Source organism: Vulpes lagopus, chromosome 23 (genome assembly GCF_018345385.1).
Source record: "Vulpes lagopus strain Blue_001 chromosome 23, ASM1834538v1, whole genome shotgun sequence".
In the NCBI taxonomy this organism is placed as follows: domain Eukaryota; kingdom Metazoa; phylum Chordata; class Mammalia; order Carnivora; family Canidae; genus Vulpes; species Vulpes lagopus.
In genome coordinates, this window is record NC_054846.1 from 43377072 (window position 1) to 43398664 (window position 21593).

Consider the following 21593-nt stretch of genomic DNA (forward strand, 5'->3'; position numbering starts at 1 on the left):
AAAAAATATTTTATTTATTTATTCATGAGAGACACAAAGAAAGAGAGAGACAGACACAGGCAGAGGGAGAAGCAGGCTCCATGCAGGGAGCCTGATGCAGGACTCGATCCCATGACTCCAGGATCATGGCCTGAGCCAAAGCAGATGCTCAACCACTGAGCCACCCAGGCATCCCAAGTGTGTACCTTTTAACCATTTTTCTACAATTCTGGTCCCCCATCCTCTGCCTTAGGTAATTTTTTTTTTTTTGAGATTCCACACAGTGAGATCAGAGTTATTTGCCTTTCTCTGACTTACCTCACTTAGTGTAGTGCCTTCCAAGCCTATGGATTTTGAGGCAATTGGTAGAATTTCCTCGTTTATTTATGGCCGGATAATATTCCACTGTATGTGTACATACACATATACAAATACATGTTCATCCATTCATTTCTTTATCCACTCACCCATCCGTGACACTTAGGTTGTTTCTAGGTCTTAGCTTAGCTAATGCTTCTATGAACATGGTGTGTTGCAGATGTTTTTTGAGTTTGTGTTTTCATTTCCTTTGGATATATTCCAAGAAGTGGAATTACTGGGTCATATGGCAGTACTACTTTTAATTTTTTGAGGATCCTCCATTCTGTTTTCCCTAGTGGCCGTACCAGTTAACAATCCCACCAACAGTGTACAAGGGTCCCCTTTTCTCTACATCCATACCAACATTTGTTATCTCTTATCTTTTTGATGATGGCCATTCTAACAGGCATGAGGTGATATCTCACGTGGTTTTACCTTGCATTTCTCTAATGACTAGTGATATCGGGCATCTTTTCATGTACTTCGTCTTCTCTGGACAATGTCTATTCAGGTCCCTTGTCCATTTTTTAATTGGGTCATATGTTTTCTTGTTATTGAGTGGCATGAGTTTTTTCTATATTTTGGATTCTAATCCCTTATCAAATATATATGATTTGTAAATGTTTTTCCCATTCTGTAGGTTGTCTTTTCACATTTTGCTGATGGTTTCTTTTGCTGTGCAGGAGTTTTTAGCTTGATGTATTCTCGCTTGTTTATTTTTTATTTTGTTGCTTGTACTTTAGGTGTCATATCCAAAAAATCATTACCAACACCCATGTCAAGAAGCTTTATTTCTATGTTTTCTTCTAGGAATTTCATGGTTTCAGGTTGTATATTTAAGTCTTTAATCCACTGCAAGTAAGTTTTTTGTGAGTAATGTAAATATGTGTTCAGTTTTTTTCTTTTGCATGTGAACATCCAATTTCCCAGCGTCATTTATTGAAGAGACTCCTCTGAGTATTCTTGCCTTCCTTGTCCAATATTAGTTGATGATATAGGCGTGGGTTTATTTCCAGGTTTTTGATTCTGTTTCAGTGTGTCTGTCAATTTTATGTGTCTACTGTTATGACAATACCATACTGTTTTGATGACTATATCTTTATAGTATAGCTGAAATTAGGAAGCGTGATGTCTCCTGCTTTGTTCTTCTTTCTCAGCATTTCTTTGGCTATTCAGTCTTTTGTGGTTCCATATACATTTTATGATTTTATGAGTTTTTTTTTTTTTGCTTCTATAAGTCAATTGGAATTTTGATAGGAATTGCATTGACTCTATAGATAGGTTTTAGTAGTATTGATATTTTAATGACATTAATTCTTCCAACCCATGAACATGAAATACATATCCATTTATTTGTGTCTTCTTTCTTTCATCATTGTATTGTAGTTCTCATAGTAGAGATCTTTTATCTTTGTAAATTTATTTCTAAGTGTTTTATTGTTTTTGATCCTACTATAAAATGAGATCAACTTCCTTATTTCTTTTTCAGAAAATGCATATTTGTGTATAGAAACAAACTGATTTTATTATATCCTGCAACTTTACTAAATTAATTATTTAGATCTAATAGGTTTTGGTGAAGTCTTTAGGATTTTCTATATATAAAATCATGTCATCTACCTATAGAGAAAATTTTACCTCTTCCTAATTCTGATACATTTTCCTCTCCCACTCCTGCTCCCTTTCCTTTTCTCCTTCTTCTTCTTCTTTGCCTGATTGTTTTAGCTAGGACTTCTAGTTCTATGCTGAAGAGAAGTGATGAGAGTAGGCATCTTTGTCTTGATCACTGAGTCACATAGGCGTCCCTAATTTGTTGAGAGTTTTTATGAGCGATGCACTTTGTCATATGCTGTCTCTGCATCTATTGAGATGGCTATATGATTTGTTTTCTTTCCTTCTATTAATGTGCCATATCACACTGATTAATTCCTGCATGTTGAACTATCTTTGTATACTAGTGATATATCCCATTTGACCATGGTGAATGATCCTTTTAATGTGCTGCTGAATTTGATTTGCTGTATTTTTTTTTTTTTTTGAGAACTTTTACATCCCTACTCATCAGGGATACTGCCTATAGTTTTCTTTCCTTTTCTTTCTTTCTTTCTTTCTTTCTTTCTTTCTTTCTTTCTTTCTTTCTTTCTTTCTTTCTTTCTTTCTTTCTTTTTTTAAGATTTTATTTATTTAGAGGCAGAGACACAGGCAGAGGGAGAAGGCTCCATGTGGGGAGCCCGACGTGGGACTCGATCTCGGGTCTCCAGGATCAGGCCCTGAGCTGAAGGTGGCGCTAAACCGCTGAGCCACCTGGGCTGCCCCAGTTTTCTTTTCTAGTAGCATCATTTCTAGTTTGGGTAATAGGATGATGCTGGCCTCATGAGTTTTGAAGTATCCCTTCATCTTCAAATTTTTGGAAGAGTCTGAGAAGGATTGGTATTAATTCTTCTTTAAATGTTTGACAAAATTCACCAGTGAAGTTATCTGGTCCTGAGCTTTTCTTCTTTCTCGGGGATTTTTGGTTACTGTTCAATCCTCTTACTAGTAAGAGGTCTATTTAGATTTTCTATTTCTTCCTGATTCAGTCATGGTAAGTTGTATGTTTCTAAAAGCTTTTCCAGTGTGGTGGCATATTGTTGTTCATACCATTAAGAATATTTTGTTTGCTAAACTACGTGTCTGGTTTATTTCAAGAATCCAATTCAAATTTTGTGAATTGCATTTATTTCTGAAAATTTGTAGGCCTGAAGTTTCGGAGAGACTGGGTCAGTTTAGATCATCTAAACAGGCTATCTTTGGAAGAATAACATGACCCAGTATCATATGGATTCCATCAAGGTATTGTCTATAAGAGATCCAGCTTCCTAGGAGAAGCTGAGGTTGAATTGATTGAGAATGTAATGAGTACTTACAGGCAAAAATATTCTAGTGTTAGGAATATGTTAGGCATTCACTACTTTCTTTTTAGGATTCTTTGTTTTACTTATAATATGTGAAAGTACTGGCTAGGTTTTATAGCCCCCTCATGCCTATTTAATAGCTGAGAGTGTTCAAGCTGATTATTATGGTACATTAGGCCTTAGTTGATGGCAAAATGAAATACGGTTCAATTTCCTAAGGTTCTGAAGCAGAAATCCTATAGAAGTAAAATGTAAGCAAATTGCTACTCCCAGAATTTCTGCCTAGATTATTCTAATCATCCCCACATCCCCATTGTTGTAACACCCAGTTAATTCCCACCTATTTAATATGACTCAGGTCAAGTATTGACTTTTTATAAAGCCTTAATTCTTCCAGGAAGAGTTCTATTTTCCCCTCTTGCTTCTACAGAAGAAAGGATAGACCTTTTTCTACTGTAACACTTCCCAAATGGATGTCTAAGAGAAATCAGACAATAGAGACTGTCATTTTCTTCTCTGTATCCCCAATGATTAGGAAGTATCTGATCACTGAATGTTACTGAATAGCCATCTTGCTTAAATTCACAAAACAGGGTTTAGTCACCCACCAAATTTTAGTTTTAGTAAAAAAAAAAGGTATGTTTCCATGTTTAAAATGGGTCTTACACAATCTTATATCTTAATTGCTTAAAACAGTTATGGATAAAGAACAAAGGTTCTCTTAGGAGTTTGCAACTTACCTTACTTGACTTGTGGTCCACATTAAAAGTGGCAATTGCATCTTCTGTTTTTTTCCTCCCAGATTTGGTTATTACATATTCAGCAAGTTTGTTTGCTAAATATGTCTTTCCAGTACCACTAGGTCCTGAGAGTATAATTCTGTGATGCTCCATCAACAAGTTAAAGTACCTTTGGGTAATTGGTTTAGGAATCAGTGTATCAAAAACAAAACTGTCCAAACTGTTTTCTTCTACTCCTGAAGGAAGAAACAAAGGGAATAATAGCATGTCTTATTGTTCTACAGAAGTTGGTATTTAAAAATAGTGTTAACCCACAACAGAGTTTTATGAGTCATAGGAATGCAGGCCTTGTAAAATGTCTTTCTTGGTATTTCTATCTTACAACCACATGTTGCCATTTTAAGACAAAAAAACATTCGTAAAAAGGCACAGCGAACATCCAAATGAAGGTAAGCTATTTCCTTTTGTTTAGGCTTCCTTCCCCTGTCTACTTCATGTTTCCCACTTATGTTTCCAGAGAGAACTGAAAGAATTACTATAAATTCTATTATAATATCTTTCTTCTCTTTGGGGGTGGTAGGTTTGTAGAGCTTAAATGTAAATAATAAAATGTGTATTTTTTCCTTTTTCTTCCTATTTTCTCCTTCTTTTCATTTTCTTCTATCTCTCATTACAAATCCCAGCTGTACACTTAAGCTTTTGAAGAACAGAAATTGTGATATCTGGCAAAGAATTAAGAAATAAAGCAACAGAATCTCCTTTTACTAACCCAAGCACCTTAATCACAAAATCAAATGTTGGCAAATTCCTCTATTAATCTCGTTTATATAGATGGGCTCTGACTCTTTAACATATATGAACAAGGAATTATGGAGACAAGTATACTTTAGATATTCTGTTTGCCTATAATTAATCACTTGATCCAAAGCAAACAGATTTTCTTACCCCCAATTCCTAACATCTAGTCTCTATCCCCAGTGGATATTTATTGGGTATGCATATTTTAAAATCAAAGATACAGTGATGAATATATTACTTTGTGATATGCAATGAATTATTTGAATCCTCCCTAAATGAAGCATGAAAATGGAGACAACTGAGAGATTTGAAATTCCTTAAATCACATTCCTTTTTCTTGAGTCTTGGAGAATCTTCAAAATTACACCCCAAGTTTCACATCCCAGAAATCAAAGAATTTCATTTACTTGGATTTTAGTGTTCTTAGTAAGATTTTCGTGTTTTAAAAATAAATAATTGAAGTCTCTTTTCATACTAAAACTATCAACATGGTTAGCATAGTTTCCAAATATGAAAATGTAAAGTGAAACTAGAAAGAAAGGAAGAAAGAAAGAAAGAAAAAGAAAAAGAAAAAGAAAAGAAGAAAGAAAGAAAGAAAGAAAGAAAGAAAGAAAGAAAGAAAGAAAGAAAGAAAGAAAGAAAGAAGTTGGCTAAAACAATACGGTTGTGTTTTTCTTTTCATTTTTGTTTTTACCTTTCAGGTTCACAGTAATGATGTTATTATCTCCAACAAGGTATCCACAAGGCAGCAGTTCAGGCACTTCTAGGCTATGGGATCTAATTAAATCTCCTATACAGTAGCTAGCAATGCAGTCAGAGCTCAGACCAAGGCTAGTGGATGTATCAATTCGGAACACATATTCCTAAAATGATACATACAAAAAAGGAAGTCAAAACAGATTCAACTTATCTACAACAAATACAAAACTCATGGGGATATGAAGCTAGCTGTGAAGACTTTTGGAATGGATAATAGAAGAATTATTAATATCACACAACAACAAATAGAGAAAGCTTTTCTTACTCCTTGAAATGGAGGCAAGGGAAAGCATATATGTCTACATTATTAAAGCTAAAGGAAACATATAAAATAAAACATAAAGGAAAATTAATATCAAGATACCTTGCGTAACTTACCTTAAAGAGACGTCTAATTACACCATCTAAGACATCCCACTTGGTTTTTCCACTAACACCAATGGATCCTATCAAATATGCCTGAGACTTCTGATCCTAAATAATAAAAAAAAAAACCCACAATAGAATCCAATTATATATCTTGTTTTATTACTACATTCTCTACTAAAATATATTAATGTACTAATGATTAAGACTCAAATGTTTATTAAGCCTATGGGTTTTATTATAACAGACATGTATGGTATAGTATATAAAATAAAACATACCCCAAACAAACTAAACAAATAAATGAAGTAATATTAAATTCAACAAGAAAGAAAGAGATGAGATGAAGTAGAATGGTATGACCTGTTTGGTAGTAGGGAAATAAGTCTTTTGCTTTGATGCAGTGAGTACATTCTTGAAGAGAAGCAGCTTGGTAGAAGGGAAATAGTGGCAGTTATGGAAGAGAACTATTTCATATGAGCCCTAGAACTTCATCTTACTCATTTTGTGATCCTATCTTTAAGTCTAAAATTCAATTTTTCATTTGTTAATTTAGATTGTATCTAAAATTGAATCTGTCTTTTTTTTTAAAGATTTATTTTATTTTAGAAAAACAGAGATAGAGGAAGGGAGGGGAAGAAGGAAAGGGGGAGAGAGAGGGAGAGAGGGAGAAAGGCAGGGGGAGAGAGAATCTCAAGCAGACTTCTCATTGAGCATAGAGCCTGACATAGGGCTCGATCTCACGACCCTGAGATCACAACCTGAGCCAAAACCAGATGGACACTTAACCAACTATGCCACCCAGGTGCCCTTAAAGTCTAATCTGTCTTTTAAAAAATGAGTTATCCATAGTAGCATGGCATTCACATATTTATAAAACAGATCCCATTTTGAATTTATCAGAAAATTCACTAAAAGAACATGTCAAGGAATCCTACAGGACTCATTTTATCAAGCAAAGAATCCCTTTTCAGTATAAAGAATTGTCCCAAATTTATTATTATTTTTTTGTAGGATGCGATTTTGAGGACTTTCTACATACTTTGGACAAATAAACAATTCAAGATTTATAGACAGTGGAGCCTCTTTTGCGATGACTGGAAATGGTCACATAAAGTAGTGCTCATGATGCCAGTAGATATAACTAGCTAGTTGATGTGTTACAATCCTGAGTCTAGTTGCCAACTGTATTCATCCTTAAGAGGGTGATAGAATAATCACTGAATCAGATATTAGGAGACAGCGACTATGCAAAACACAATATCTGCTACCTAATTTAAAAAATGTGACTTTAGACACCTCAGGGCCTCGATTTCTTCATCTGTAACATTTACCTCTATAAGGGTAAATGATTATTACCATTATTTAGATATAATCCAAGTTAGAAGCCAATACCTTTTTCAGAAAAAGTTAAGAAATTCACAGAACACCCTTGTGATTTCTTTTTAGTGCTGTTATGCACTGAATGTTTGTGTCTCCCCAAAATCCAAATGTTAAAGCCATAGCCTTCAGTGTGATGATTTTTGGAAATGGGACCTTTAGGAGGAAATCAGATTAGGTCAGTAGAATGGGGCTCTCATGATGGGATTAGTGACCTTATAAGTAGGAGAGAAGGAGACATTTATCTTTCTCTCCCCAAGTACACACACTTTAGAAAGGACATGTGAAGACATATCAGAAAGGTGGTTTATCTGCAATGCAATGAAAGACTTCTCACTAAATCAGCCGACATTTTGATCTTGGGCTTCACAATGGTGATAAAATAAAGTTTTTATGTTTAAGCCACCCAATATGGTATTTTGTTATGGCAGCCCAAGAAGACTAAAAAGAAAAAAACCAACTTTCATTGTTCATAGACATTGTTTTTTAGAATCGTTGTAAAAAACTGAACTTGTTTCCCAGTATCACTGTAACTCAGTCAAAATGAATGCTCATACAATGTAAGTAGCTGGTTTTAAATCATAGTTTAAGCTTCATTGAGACTATTACAGTCTTTCACATGAAGACCCACTTGGGAAAATCAGGCATACATCTACAGCTCAAGCAGAAAGTTTGTGGTGTTGGAATTCTTTGAATATTTTCTCGGGGTAAAAATTCACAAGTGCTATCTTACCTTTCAAACTTCAATACTTCAATTATTTTAAAATTCCAAAGAAGCAAAAAAAAAAAATTCCAAAGAAGCTTTTGTTTTTTTGGTATATAGGAAAAAATTCAGATTCTTACAAATTTGTATTCTTGGCCACTCAACTACAAATTCAGCTCTAAATAATACTTTTAGTTTTAAAAAAGGACTTGAGTCACAATTTGACAGCAGCATTTGATTCCAGAAAAGCTAAAATGTTTTCCTTATCAGCTAAGACTTTGCTTAAAAATGATATATACAAGTTGCATCAATGGAATTGTCATATGAAGTTCAGTAAATACATCTTTCCAATGCCTAGAATGTTCATATAGCTTATAGTCTCCTCTTTGTACAAAAGCTATATTGACAGCTCTGGTAACACATTACTACACATCATAAATATCACCTGTATTTTACAGGTGACACCAAACGAATTTAGACAAGATGTTTATGTCAAAGAAAGCAATGTTCCTTTTTTGAAGTTATAGAAATGAGAATGGTTGACAAACAATATTGTCTTCTGTGAATGAATGGGATGCATTGAGACACATTTCTACCTATATGATGGTGTCATTTCTTTTGAGTCCCTAACTTTCATGCTTTTATAACATACTAAGCCAATGCCAAGACACACGCTGATGACAGTATATTTACCAGGAGAAATATTCAAGTATAAAATACATTTGATTCATGGTCACACTCATTCTTTAGTAATACAGAATTTAAGATTAAAGACGTACCTTTGCTCGGCCGTAGCCCTTGCTTATGGAGACTATAATTTTTACACTGCGGCCATCTTTGTGTCCATCACCAGCATCATCCAGCAAGATATCTACCAAATTTTCAAAGAAACACACACACACACACACACACACACACACACACACACACACACACCATGCACACAACAGAGTCACATTAGCTTGGAATTGTTTATTGTCATTGTTTTCTCCCTCATAGTTTTATGTCTTTCAGTGGGAATATTTGGCCTTTTGGTTTCCCATTCTAGCCTAACTGGTTTGAAAAGTCTCAGCTTTCAAGATGAATTAGTGTGGTTGCGCGGAAGGTTCAGTCGCAGAATTTATTTCTGCCTCCAGAGATCATCACCCACGTGGTGGGCCATTGCCTTCAGATGAGGAAATAAGGAGTTGCTTTCTCTGTTATACCCAGGTCTTAGGAATACCTGAGTAATATTCAGTTATCATTGTAGCTGTGACAAACTGAAAAGCAATTTGATTTTTCCATCCAATGTAAAATATCCAAGCTCAATACCTATGTAAATTACAAATGCTAAGGTACTGAGATTGGCTGTCAACTGAAATTATTTTCAACCATTTGGCACACATCCAGCTATATTATTGCCTACCTTATATCTATAATTATTAGGGACTGTTATTGAATTTCAACCATAGCATTAAACTTCCCTATAGGAGTACATTAATTATCACTCTCTAGTACCCTTCATGCTTGTAGTTTTAAAACCAAAATAGTATTTCTAACAATCCGCTAAGACTTACAGAAGCCTGACAAAGCTAGCTAACCTTCAAAGCACCAGTCTTTAAATGTAATTAAAGATTAATTTTCAAAATATACTTTATGAGATTAACGTCCATTTTGGATAATTATTAATGTCAACTATTCCACATATGTTTTCCTTTGACAATAATGTTAGTATAATAGGGCCATGTTGAATATGAATACAGTGCTCTGTGGACAAAAGAAACTCCATTATGTGCTAAAGAACACATGTGTCTGGTGACAAGGGGCCTCGATTACTCCGACTATAAATTTATAGAGATAAGGGCTGTGAATGTACTAGCAGAGACACGATAATTTAATCAAATAGCTTCTGAAAATGGAATGGTTCTATTATCTTAACAATTAAGAATATGCAATTTCACAAAGGAAGGAGTAAAAAAACCATGCCCTAAGACCATAACAATAAAAAAAGCAACAGAATTTGCGGAATATGGATATTTTTGCTAGAAATGTTTAAATCATCAAAGATAATCCTTTCACTAGAAATTTAATTATTTTACCAGATTAATATGCTCACAACCTCTCACCTTTTTGCTTATCTCCGTCAAACTAGAACTCTTCCTAAGTGTCATTTTATCCTCTTGCTCTTTTTCTAAGAAGTTTAGAGTGGCTTACTGTGGGCTGCCTACATCTAAATTTCTGGTAGGCTGTGACCAAATTATCTCTTTAGTACTTTGCTCAATTAGTCATAAATGTTCATAAATATTCAAAGATATTTATTAAACCTAAATGATACCAGGAACTGTGCCGAGCATTGGGAAAGAATACCAAGGTGAGAAGCAAAACAAGTTTCTTGCTCTTTTGGAGTGTACATTCTCAACAGGGTAATTTCAGAATGTGTTAAGTGCCAGAGCTAACGGGTGTGAAGCAGTGAAACAGAGTAAGCAAAGGAAGGCTGCTCTACATGGCTAGGTCATCCTGGAAGGCATCCTTGAGGAGGTGCTCTTTAGAGATAAGACCGGCAAGTAAAGACCTAGGGAAAGAGGTCCAGAAAACAAGAACAAATGCAAAAGCCTTGATAAAAGAGCTAGATGTGTTCAAGGCTCAGACGAAAGCTCTGGGGGGCAGGAGTGTGGAGATCAAGATGAGGGGGGGAGGAGAGTAGCAGGAAATAATGTTGAGGTGGGTAAGGGCCAGATCAAGAGCGGCCCAGTCCTCCATCGCAAGGCATTTAAGGTGATTTCTGATCTACTTCTTTGCTCAAATTTGTTCTGGAACATGTTATTCATTTCATGTTACGCTTACTTTTAAAAACTGTGCTTAAAATATAGAATTTCTTCTGACAGCAGTGAAGTAAATGTCACCATTAACGAATGAACAACTGTCCTTGGCTTCTCACACGTGGTTATTTACAGTTGAATGAATATAGTAGGGAAAAGGTCAGGCACTGGATTCCTACAGACCTGGGTTCAGATATTAGTTCTGTCCCCAACTAGTCACATGATCTGGAACAAATTATTATTGTCTCTTTCCTAAGTCTTGGTTTCCTCATCTGTAAAATGGCCTCAAACAGCACCCACGTCATAGGGTTGCTGAGACCATCAGAGATCATGCCTTTACAGCATTTTATCCTCAGTGTTTAACAAGGTCAGCGGTTCTAACCATTATTCCTTTCTCCATGTGTTTATTATAAGTCTTTTCTCTTTGCAGGAGTGGGAGGAGCGCATCATGACTCTCTCTGTCTCCCTTTCTTCCCAACATATTGATAAGATGTGAAATAACTCCAAGAAAAAAAGGGAAAAGTAGCAAATTTGAGGTAAGGTCTTTCTGTTGGTTGGTTTTGTTTTGTTTTTTTCTTGTTTTATGGAAAATAGGTTATGGTCCTCTGTCAATACTTTGAAGGAAGAATATAAAGATCTGCCACTCTGATTATAATCAAGTGAAAGTCTCACACACACAAAAAATGAAGGTTTTTCAAGCTTCTGCCTTTACTGGATGTATAGAAATACAGAACTAAACATTTGTCAATTATTCACTCTCCTGCCTACTGCTCTCTTTAAAAAAAAAAAAAAATCATGAGCCCTAGAAAGTTTTTTTGCTAAAAAGCTCCAATGTAAAGGTGCTTCTGATTTTTAATTTTAAAGCCACTAATCAAGAGGGAAGGCAGTGAAAACAGTATCCTAGTCATGTGACTTAATTTTGTTAGTTCAGATCTAATTATCACTAATGATAAATAATTAAGGAAATAAAGTAATATTAAACTGCAAATAAATAATAAAATGGGTAATTAAAAAGTACCTTTTTGAAACGCCTCCAAAATATCTGCCCCAAATTCTGAATCACAGACATCCATATTTTCAGTCTGATGAACACCGAGATTGTCTATTTCTTTTATTTAGCTTATACTTATCTTTCTGAGTTTTAGTCTTTCCTGGACATGAATTTCAGTTTCATTTTTATTTGGCTTCTATTTCTAGCATATAATTCTTTTTTTTTAAGATTTTTATTTTATTTATTCATGAGAGAGAGAGGGAGAGAGAGAGAGAGAGGCAGAGACAGGCAGAGGGAGAAGCAGGCTCCATGCAGGGAGCCCCACGTGGGACTCCATCCCGGGTCTCCAGGATCATGCCCTGGGCCAAAGGCGGTGCTAAACTGCTGAGCCACCCGGGCTGCCCCTTGGCTTCTATTTCTAAACTATCTTCAGCACTAACTATGCCTCTTTTAAACCTTATTACATATCCATGAGATGAAACAAGATCACGTAACAAGCAGTGAAATCCTGCCATTAAGCCACCCTGTAAGGCACACGCCCATGTCTCTTCTTAGTCAAGCCAGGACAAGACAGTTACTGACGGCCTTTGGTTGTGGACCCTCATCCACTTCTCCATCAGGTTCATCACCAACAAGCCAACATATAGCATATTGCTCAGGGCTCCCGGAATCTATACATTTGAAGTCTTCGTTTTTTCTTTTTGAGCATCTTTTGAAGAATTTGCATGATAACACATTACAGACAGTTTACACATCCAAGTTACTATCACAGCCTCAATGTTCTATTTTACCAAATGATTTATCATTTTGTTTAATTGTGACATCTCTCTGTTTCTTCCTGGCTACTAATGTTTGTTTTGCTTGATACTTATTCTCAGAAATCATTCCCTTTCCCAAGTACCTGCCAAATGTCATATACAGTGTGTTTCTGAATTTCAGAGAGTTCCTACTTGTCTTTTAGTTCCCACTTGTCTTTTCTAAGAAGAAAGCAAGTTATACATTTGAGCCATTCATTTTACACTATGAAGGGCAGATATAACAGTAGAATTGTCAATATTCTCACTTTTTAGAAGAGATGTGATTAAAAATGTCATCAAATTCAGCATGCTGTGTCTCTGTGTCACTTCCTCTTCTATATTTTCGTGTAATTTAAGACAAGCCGGAAAGAGCTATATAGTTGTATAATGGCATCAAAAGTGTCCCAGGAACATGTATATCATTGGTTTCCAAGCGTCATCTGGTGGCTGTGCTCTGCAATTACTACAGATCTTCGCGTAAATCTCTCCTAAACTAAATCTTACCCACATAAAATCATTCACTGCCACAGGAGCATTTACACTTGATAACTCAATAGTTTGTCACATACTAAGATAACATTACGCCAGATGATTCTATTTGCAGTGAAATAAAACCATCATTAATACCACTGAACACAGTGACAGAATCCAGGGAGTTCTTTTCATTTGTTTGTTGAACACTTAATAGAACTGTGCCCTGGGTGATGCAGTGGCTTTATGTTCTCTCTAGGCAACATAATGCAAGATCATCTGGTCAAATTCACCGATAGATCCTGATACACTCGTAAATGGGCTTTGTACACTGAAAACACTCTAAAATTGCATGCAATTACTAGTATTATAAATACTGATGATCACCCCTGAGAATATTATTTTTTTTTTTATTGTGTTTGTCATCATTCAGGAAGAAACTTCTCAAGCACGTCATTTTTTCACATGACACGAAAACCACATTCTCCTAAGTCTTTCACTCTTTCACGGAGAATGCTCTTTAGACATTGTAACAAAGTAGAATAATTAAAAAAAAAAAAAAAGAAGAATGGGGCTATTTCTGAGAATTAAGAGTGCTAACGTTTTTACGAGGGTAAGGTGAGAACGGGGGGGGGGGGCTTCTGCAAATCCCAGCCCCTTCCCCTCCCACTAAGTCACAGGCAGGTGTGTGCACAGAATTACCTGAGGTAACAGACTCTGTGATGTTCAGATTGTTTAGAGAAAGTCCTAACGACTGCCGTGAAGATGAGGAGGATGTGCTACTTGAGGACTCTGATGGTGGGCGAGCAGGCTTAGCTGTGTTACCAGTCTCTGCTTTCAACCGGTCATTTTCTGCCTTCAGCATTTCAATTTCATTCTGTTGTGAGGATGGAAAACATGAAAAAAAAATCCAGCTAGTCTGAGTGAGAAAATGGCACCAACTCTTTTATCACAGCTGATTATTTGGTTTATTTAATTAAGCATGTGGTGGTATGTTTAATAAACAAATATAGATTATGAAAACAGGACTTTCTCTACAGAAGGAAAACCAACCTATTCTCTTTCTAACATTCATATATTTATGTATCTGCAAATATAGAGGCACTAACCATTAGAATTTTTTAAAGGTATTTTTAAAATATACCATATATTTGAGGAGTCTTCCAGGACTTGATCCCATTTGAATCAAGAATAATAATGTTTAGAGAGTTTATAAAAATTTCTTGTTTTATTTTTTTAAAGATTTTATTTATTTATTCACGAGAGACAGAGAGAGAGAGAGAGAGAAGCAGAGACACAGGCAGAAGGAGAAGCAGGTTCCATGTAGGGAGCCCGACATGGGACTCAATCCCGGGTCTCCAGGATCAGGCCCTCGGCCGAAGGCAGGGGCTAAACCGCTGAGCCACCTGGGCTGCCCATATTTCTTGTTTTAAATGTACTGTTAACATCTCACAGGTAAATAACGCCATCTGTAATATTTGGAACTCACAGAGAGTTGAAAACCAGAGTAAAACAGAAACAATAGGAGTCAGGTGATTTAAAATTACTTCAAAATCCCAACTAACATCTGAAAAAGTTTCTGTTCCTTCAAACTGGGGCATTAGGCTCATAAACGCAACCAAAACCTTTGGATGAACATACACAGGGGCAGAGAAATCTGCTCAGCGGTGAGCTTTCCTTTTTTCTGTCATCTGTGGTAGCAGGCAATTACCAGTTTACAATAATAAAATGAAAACTTAGGCTGAGCACAGACTGGTTCTGAAATTAGCCTTCAGATGCTTCCCCGAAATACAAAAGCCTTACTTGTACAGATGGCATTCTACATCACTTTTACTTCCATATTTAGAAAGCTTGTGTTAAATTCCTGTAGTTTCCTCATTGCTTCCCCCCTCCCCCCCCACCCTTCCCGGTAGAAAACAGGTAAGGGCAACTGAAAGTCAGATTTCAAAAGAGCGGAGAACAGCCAACACCAAGGTACATCATGGAAAAGTGAAGATGGGAGGCTTGTAGTAGTTGCTCGACAAACTCCGCTCTCAAGTGAATCCAGTCACTAGGACAAGGGTCTTGAACGGCCCTTGAGTGCAACTGGCCAGTCTCTGTCTGGGTTTGACAAAACACTCCAGTTGGTATGAAGAAATGAGGTGCAAAGATTGAATAAACTGTGTGTTTCCACAGTGGGCACAAAAGGGAGATTTGTTTTTAGAATAACCAAGAGTGAAAAGAGATAGCATTTTTAATGTCTCCCGTTGGCCCCTGGAAGGTGTTTCGCCACTGACCTGCATCCGGTTCATGGCTTCCCGGATCTGGTCAAGATGATGAGCAGAGCTGAGGGCCTCCAGTCGAATATCTGTTAATTTTAATTCCTTTTCTCTGAGCTCACTCTTCAGCTGCAGAATGATCTCGGCCTCAGCCTCTGTGCATTCACAGATCCTGAAGAAGGAAACAAACACAAAATCAGTCGTGGGGGGTGGGGGTGGGGGGAGCCAGAGGATCAGGAAAAGCAATGATTCTTTTAAGGCTGAACTGCAACATTATCCAGCAGCTAGCTACAGAGGTTCTTTGCTGCTGGCAAAACCTAAAGAGAAGGAGAAAGAGTTTTACAAACGATAACACATTCACAGGTTCAAAACTAAAAGCAGTTGCTTTTTTCTTTAATCCTTTCTTCCTATTTTTCTGAAGTTTAAAAACAATGATTACTGAATACCAAGTACTCTTCAAAATATCCTTGTTGTTGATATTCGGGGGGCTGCATAACATAACACTCTCTCATTCTACCATTTTTCAAGAGACTTACATCTCTATTTGCAACTTAAGAAATATTCTTTTTTTAAAGTAGTTATGATGTTCTTAAAACTTTGATCTCTCGCTCTCTCTTTTTTTTTTTTTGGAAAACTGTGCAAAGAATGACATTATTTGCCACGACAATGTCTTCAAGTTACCATGAAAAATCCAATATAAATATTGTAGAAAATAAATCAGAGAGATTAGTTTTGGACATTTAAATAATGGATGAGTGTTATATAATTCTCCTGGTAGGCTCAGCTGATTTAGGAGATCAAAAAGCTAATGAAGCTAAATGACAGGTTTCAACCCATGGAAGCAGGCTCGTCGAGGGCTCATTGAAGGTCATATACGTTACTTCCTTATTATTTTGTGGTTATTGTCATATTGTGGGCAGTTTTGCAGGAAACATGGTGCAAGAACCTGTTTTATATTAACTAATAGCTTTCCCATTTGAAATGTGATGACTACGGCGTTGGTTACAAAATGATAGTGCTACATTCCTCCTCCCTATATATGTGATGAAATTATCTGGGACACACAAGCATCTTAAATGGTCCCATCAGTGGTTCTGTCCTACACGAGTCCTACGCTAGTCGCCGTCGTGGGCATACAAGGATATTTGATTTAAATAATATATAAAGCAGAGGACCACCGCGGCACAGTGCATGTTCTGCATTCTAAAGGTCTCGTTCATTCTTGTCACATCGAATGGTGAGCTCCTATAAAAATGCTATGCCAGACTAAGGGAATTAAAGACAAATGGATTGCAGCTAGGTTTTAGGAAAACAAGCTGGACCCCAAAACCAGAAAGACAGAGGTGGTTTTTATCACTGAAATGCATGCGAGTGATTTTAGAAAGAGCAAAAGCAAACACTGCTTAGGTTAGGACCTGGATCTTGGCAAGTTTCATGCATCACACGCCGTTTTACCGGGATCTATGCTTGTAGATCACAGGGCCATTTTGCCGTTTCTTTGGTGGCCAGACAAAGGGTGACCTGCATTGAACGCACAGTGAGACAGATACATGGACAAGTGCAAGTGAAAAGAAAACTAGACTCAGAAAAGTGGGAGAATGAGATCACAAAAGCACTCAGATTCTAATATGGGAAAAGTGAAGGAGAAACCAAAGCTGTCCACAGTTCTAGGGAGATCTGAAAGCGACGGGCACAGGTGCTGTTGCCACCGTGAGAGTACAACCCGGCTGCATTTACAACACAAACATGGGCCCGGCCCCAAGTTGTTTTATAAGAAGACTTGAGCATCCTGCAGACCGAGGGACTTACGCTGAGGCCGACTGTGAGGGCTTCATGGATGCAGAGCCGCAGTCACCCGCACCATGGGGCACTTTAGGGGACGCTGGCAGGGAGGAGTCAGTAAGCTCTTCAATGTCCGAATGTGAGGAAGGAGGCTTGGTGGACTTTTTCTTCCCAAAGGCTTGCTTGAATGAGCTTCTCAGCTGAAAAGAGGACAGAAATTACCTGTCTTGTCTTTTTGCACTTGGAGAATTTTGCTTTGGGGCGTTAGTTTGCAGGTGCCATCCTAGCCACTGCCTGGGGTCAGTATGTACAAGCAGAGTATTAACAGCTGCAGCGCGGTATCTCTAAGAAAAAAATGATACCGCGTTTGGGGTTTTGTTTTATTCCTATATTAATCCAGCGCAGCGCAAACACGGAAGGCTTTTAAATAGTGCAGGGTCAAGGGCACGGCTGTCAGAGCACTCATTTAAAACTAAGTACCTTGAAGGGATCTCCACTCCCAATGCTTCTCTCTTCAAGGCAATTTGTTTTAAATGGCCACTTTAGCGCTACAGTCAAGTCATGTCCCGCTGACAGTATAAACTTAAAAAGCAAAATGAAATCAAATTCACCTAACACTTCATTAATTGTGATTTTCTATTCAAATTTTCAGTTCCCGTACCATTCAAAACCAGAATCGGTCTCCCCTACAGCTCTATTCAGAAAGTGGTTTTTACCTCTTCTCTTTAAAATTTGAGATTAAAATGAAAAGACACAAAGAAAAGACATACAAGGTAATCTGTTTTTAAAAGGTATAAAAAGCCTACTGCCAAAATGAATAGCATTCATGCCAAGGTAGGGTATTTTTTATAGATGCATGCCAAACTGCCCACAGTTCATATTCACCTCACTTCCTCTAGAGTTCACCTTGCAGAAACATGAAAGAGTGTGGAATTACAAATCAAGGGAATGAAGGCTGATCAGTATTGTAAAATATTACCTGTATAAACATTTTTTTAAGACAAAAAAGATATTTCTTTCATTCTTTATAGTAGGCACTCCAGTAAAATCCTCTGATAGTTAGGTTTTGGATTTCATCAACAGCTGTCCTTATTTAAATATCTACCTTCGTTCCATGGTATTAAAAGAAATCCGTTACTGCATGATTATGGTTTCTGAACATTTTGCTGTGATAGCATCTTCCCCTCAGTTTTTTAGCAACTGCTTTGTGTTATCATAAATTATATCCTAGTAAATGTAAAGCACTGCTCTGTTAAAGTGCATTTCTGTAGCTCTGCAATATCCCCTTGTAAAAAAACCAGAAAGCAGACACTAATAATGTAGTTGATCTCTTATGAGGTGAAGCTTTATTCACACTATGCCCCGTTGAAGTGAGAGTGGGGGAGACTTTCAAGGTTTCTTCTTTCCTTTTTTTCACGATTCATTTCTTCTCTTCCTCCATACCCATCAGTACTGCCACCGTCACCACCCCACCCCCACCGCCACCCCCATCTTTTCTTTCCTTATCTCCATAGTAAACCCCTGCTCTCTCAGGGCTTATGAACAGATGTCATCTTATTTCTCCTACAACAACTTTATAAAGTTCGTATTAATTATCCTATTTTTGTAGACGAGTAAAGGTGGGCCCCTTCAAAAGGTGAAGCAGCCTACCTCAGGTCCAACTAGTAAGTGGCAGAGCTGGGATTCAAACCCAAACCTAGTCCTGGTGAAAATATACGCTCCTCAGCACCATGCCGCCCTAATTTTGGTGATGAGGACAGCGTTCCAGGGGCCAGTCACTTGAATGAGACTCTTTGTAAACTGATACGGATTTCTAAAGCTCAAGGGGGGGGGGAAACCACCTGACTCATGGTGCAAGAATAAGCTTCAGCATGAGATGAATGACCATGGCTTACCCAGTTTTTCTTTTTCTTTTTCTTGGAGTCAGCATCATTACCACTACCAATGCTGGAATGGCTTGTGGCGCTGTTGATACTAGAAACACTCTCAGAAGAATGCTGCCTTCTGATGCGGAGATCTAGCAACAGATAGAGAGCATCACATTAGCTCCTAAAGACCTTCCTTGTGAACACATATGACTTCTAGGCTTTCTGAGAGGAAGTCTGCTAATAAAAGTCAACATGGCTTTGTACCGATGATTTCAGTGCAGTTTTGGTTTTATAAGTTTAATAAAGTACAGCCTCATTTGCTTTAATTAACTGGGTTATCGGCATTAAGATTCACAGGGTATCTCATATAGGTCTGTAGCACTGGTGGTTTAATGAGTTCTGAGTTTTATCCAAAAATGAAATCCTATGCTAGTGATTTCTGTTGAATACCTGGATCAAACAGATCTTCCAAAGTGATTTATTCCAAATGATTACTTCCAGGGAGTAAATGGAAACTCATAAAAGCATGAGAACTAATTGTGTCTTTTTAATATTAGTGCTTTGAATAAAGCTGCCAGAGCCAAATATATTAATTTTCCATTTCATAGAATCATACCATGATAGAGCCAAAACAAACCTTGGAAGTCACTTAAGCCATTCAGTTCACAGATGATGAAATTAAAGTGCAAAAAAGTAACTTGGCCAAGGTCAAAGAGCCAGTGAGGGGAAGGTGCTCAAGAGAGAAACTGTGTTTACTGCGTGTGTAAACTAAACAGAAAACATATTTAAGGCAGTGCAATTCTTCTATCATAATCCTGCCCATGACTTGGAACAGTAATGACAATAATAATAATAACACCACATAATAGTAAAGCTAGCTTTTACTATGTGTTTACTCTGCCCTGGGATTATCTAATTTCATTCCTTTTTGTTCCCTTTTAAAGATATTATTTATTTGAGAGAGAGAAAGAGGGAGCATGAGTGGGAGGGGAGGGGCTGAGGGAGAGGGAGTAGTGGACTCCCTGCTGAGCAGGGAGCCTGATGAGTAGATGAGTAGGGTTTGATCCCAGGACCCTGACATCATGACCTGAGGGGAAGGCAGGTACTTCCACTGAGCCACCTGGGCACCCCTTATCTAATTTCATTCTTAAAGCCAAGGGTTGACATAAGTTTGGTTACAGAGTAATTTTATCAGTAATTTTATCTACATAGCTGTAACACAGAGCCAATCTGAGACCTAGGCAGATTCTAACGTCTATTGTGCTAATTGCCACGTGATATGGGCTTGCCATGCTTCTAAAAAGCATGTACTGCTTCTCTAGTCACACAAGATAACTTGAAGAAAAATAACATTCGATATTTAATCACGTTTTGAAGATATCCATTTACTCTATACAATCAGCTTATAAGATTTATTTATAGTTGTTGAAATTAAAATTTTATCTACTTACGGTGAACTGATATTCAGTGTTAGTGGAGACTAAGAAATTATAAAATTGTTTTGGTTTAAGATTTTATTCATTTATTCATGAGAAAGAGGTAGAGACAATAGGCAGAGGGAGAAGCAGGCTCCCCATGGGGAGCCTTATGTGGGGCTTGATCCTACAGATGCTCAACCACTGAGCCACCCAGGTGTCCCAGATTTTTAAGGTCAAATCTGCCTTAAGGCCAAATTTATTACTATATATAATTGGCATCAATGAAATTTTGCTAAGCAAAAAAATCTCAGTGGAACTTCTAAGATGTCAGAAATTACCGCATAGCTTTCAAAAAGTTTCCATAGAAACAATAGTATAAAATCAAAGCCTTCCAGTTGACTGATTTATTTAACATTATAACACCCCATGACAAGGAAACTATAACCATTACTTTCAAAACATATAATAAATGAGTACATGTGTGGGTATATATGTGTATGTATCTCTATCTTTATAGTCATATAGGTACATATCAGTAAGTACCTTAATTTTTCCATTAAGATAATAGTATGCTGACAAATTTTAGAGGAGGGAAAAAAACTACTTTTCAGAATTTGTAGATTTTGGCCTCTTAAAAGAACTTTAAAAAGTAATGATGAGAATATTTACTGTAGTTGTATGCCTAAAATATTACCAACATAAAAACTTGAACAAAGGCATTTATTTATGTGTGCTATTTCGATTACACAGTAAAGGAGCATAGTATCCTTTAATCTATGAATATGGAAGTTATATGACTAAAGAAAAGAAGAATATGTTGGTATTTATTTGTGTTTTAAATTTCTGCTGCAGTTGGCTATAAGCTTTTGTGATCAAGATATATTTATTTTCCTAGTAGTGGACTTTGACAGATAAAGCAATTATACTAAGTGTTAAAGTACTCCAGAGTTTTTATACATCCAGAATTAATAAATTGTATTTGACTTTGATTAACTCTCAAAATTTAAGAGGATGGGTAATTCTTATAATTGAAAGTCAAAAGTTGTCCTTGGAGGTATTATGTACCTTCAGTTATGATGGGATTTACCAACAAAGATTAGCAAAGGAATGGTTTCAATAATATCATGGAATGAAAGGAATGCATTTTACTCTTTTCTATTCCTTTCTAGTGCTTGTATTTGATTCAGTACATGTGGCATCACAGAGCTTAGTAAAGAATGATTGACCAAAT

The 21593-nt window shown here is 36.8% G+C and overlaps 1 protein-coding gene across 8 annotated transcripts in view; it reads right to left on the minus strand.

Annotated features, from left to right (window-relative positions):
- The window catches only part of NAV3 (neuron navigator 3), an 830862-nt gene that overhangs the window by 20880 nt on the left and 788389 nt on the right, over positions 1–21593 (minus strand). For 7 of the 8 annotated variants that reach the window (XM_041738590.1, XM_041738593.1, XM_041738591.1 and 4 more), the window contains 9 exons: positions 18972–19093; positions 17962–17982; positions 17104–17276; positions 15313–15466; positions 13739–13913; positions 8759–8850; positions 5909–6004; positions 5466–5634; positions 3974–4209 (listed from right to left, as the gene is read on the minus strand). In XM_041738590.1, the coding sequence (XP_041594524.1) occupies positions 3974–4209; positions 5466–5634; positions 5909–6004; positions 8759–8850; positions 13739–13913; positions 15313–15466; positions 17104–17276; positions 17962–17982; positions 18972–19093 (1238 nt within the window). The remainder of the gene's footprint in view (positions 1–3973; positions 4210–5465; positions 5635–5908; positions 6005–8758; positions 8851–13738; positions 13914–15312; positions 15467–17103; positions 17277–17961; positions 17983–18971; positions 19094–21593) is intronic. The other variant, XM_041738588.1, reaches the window with a different exon arrangement.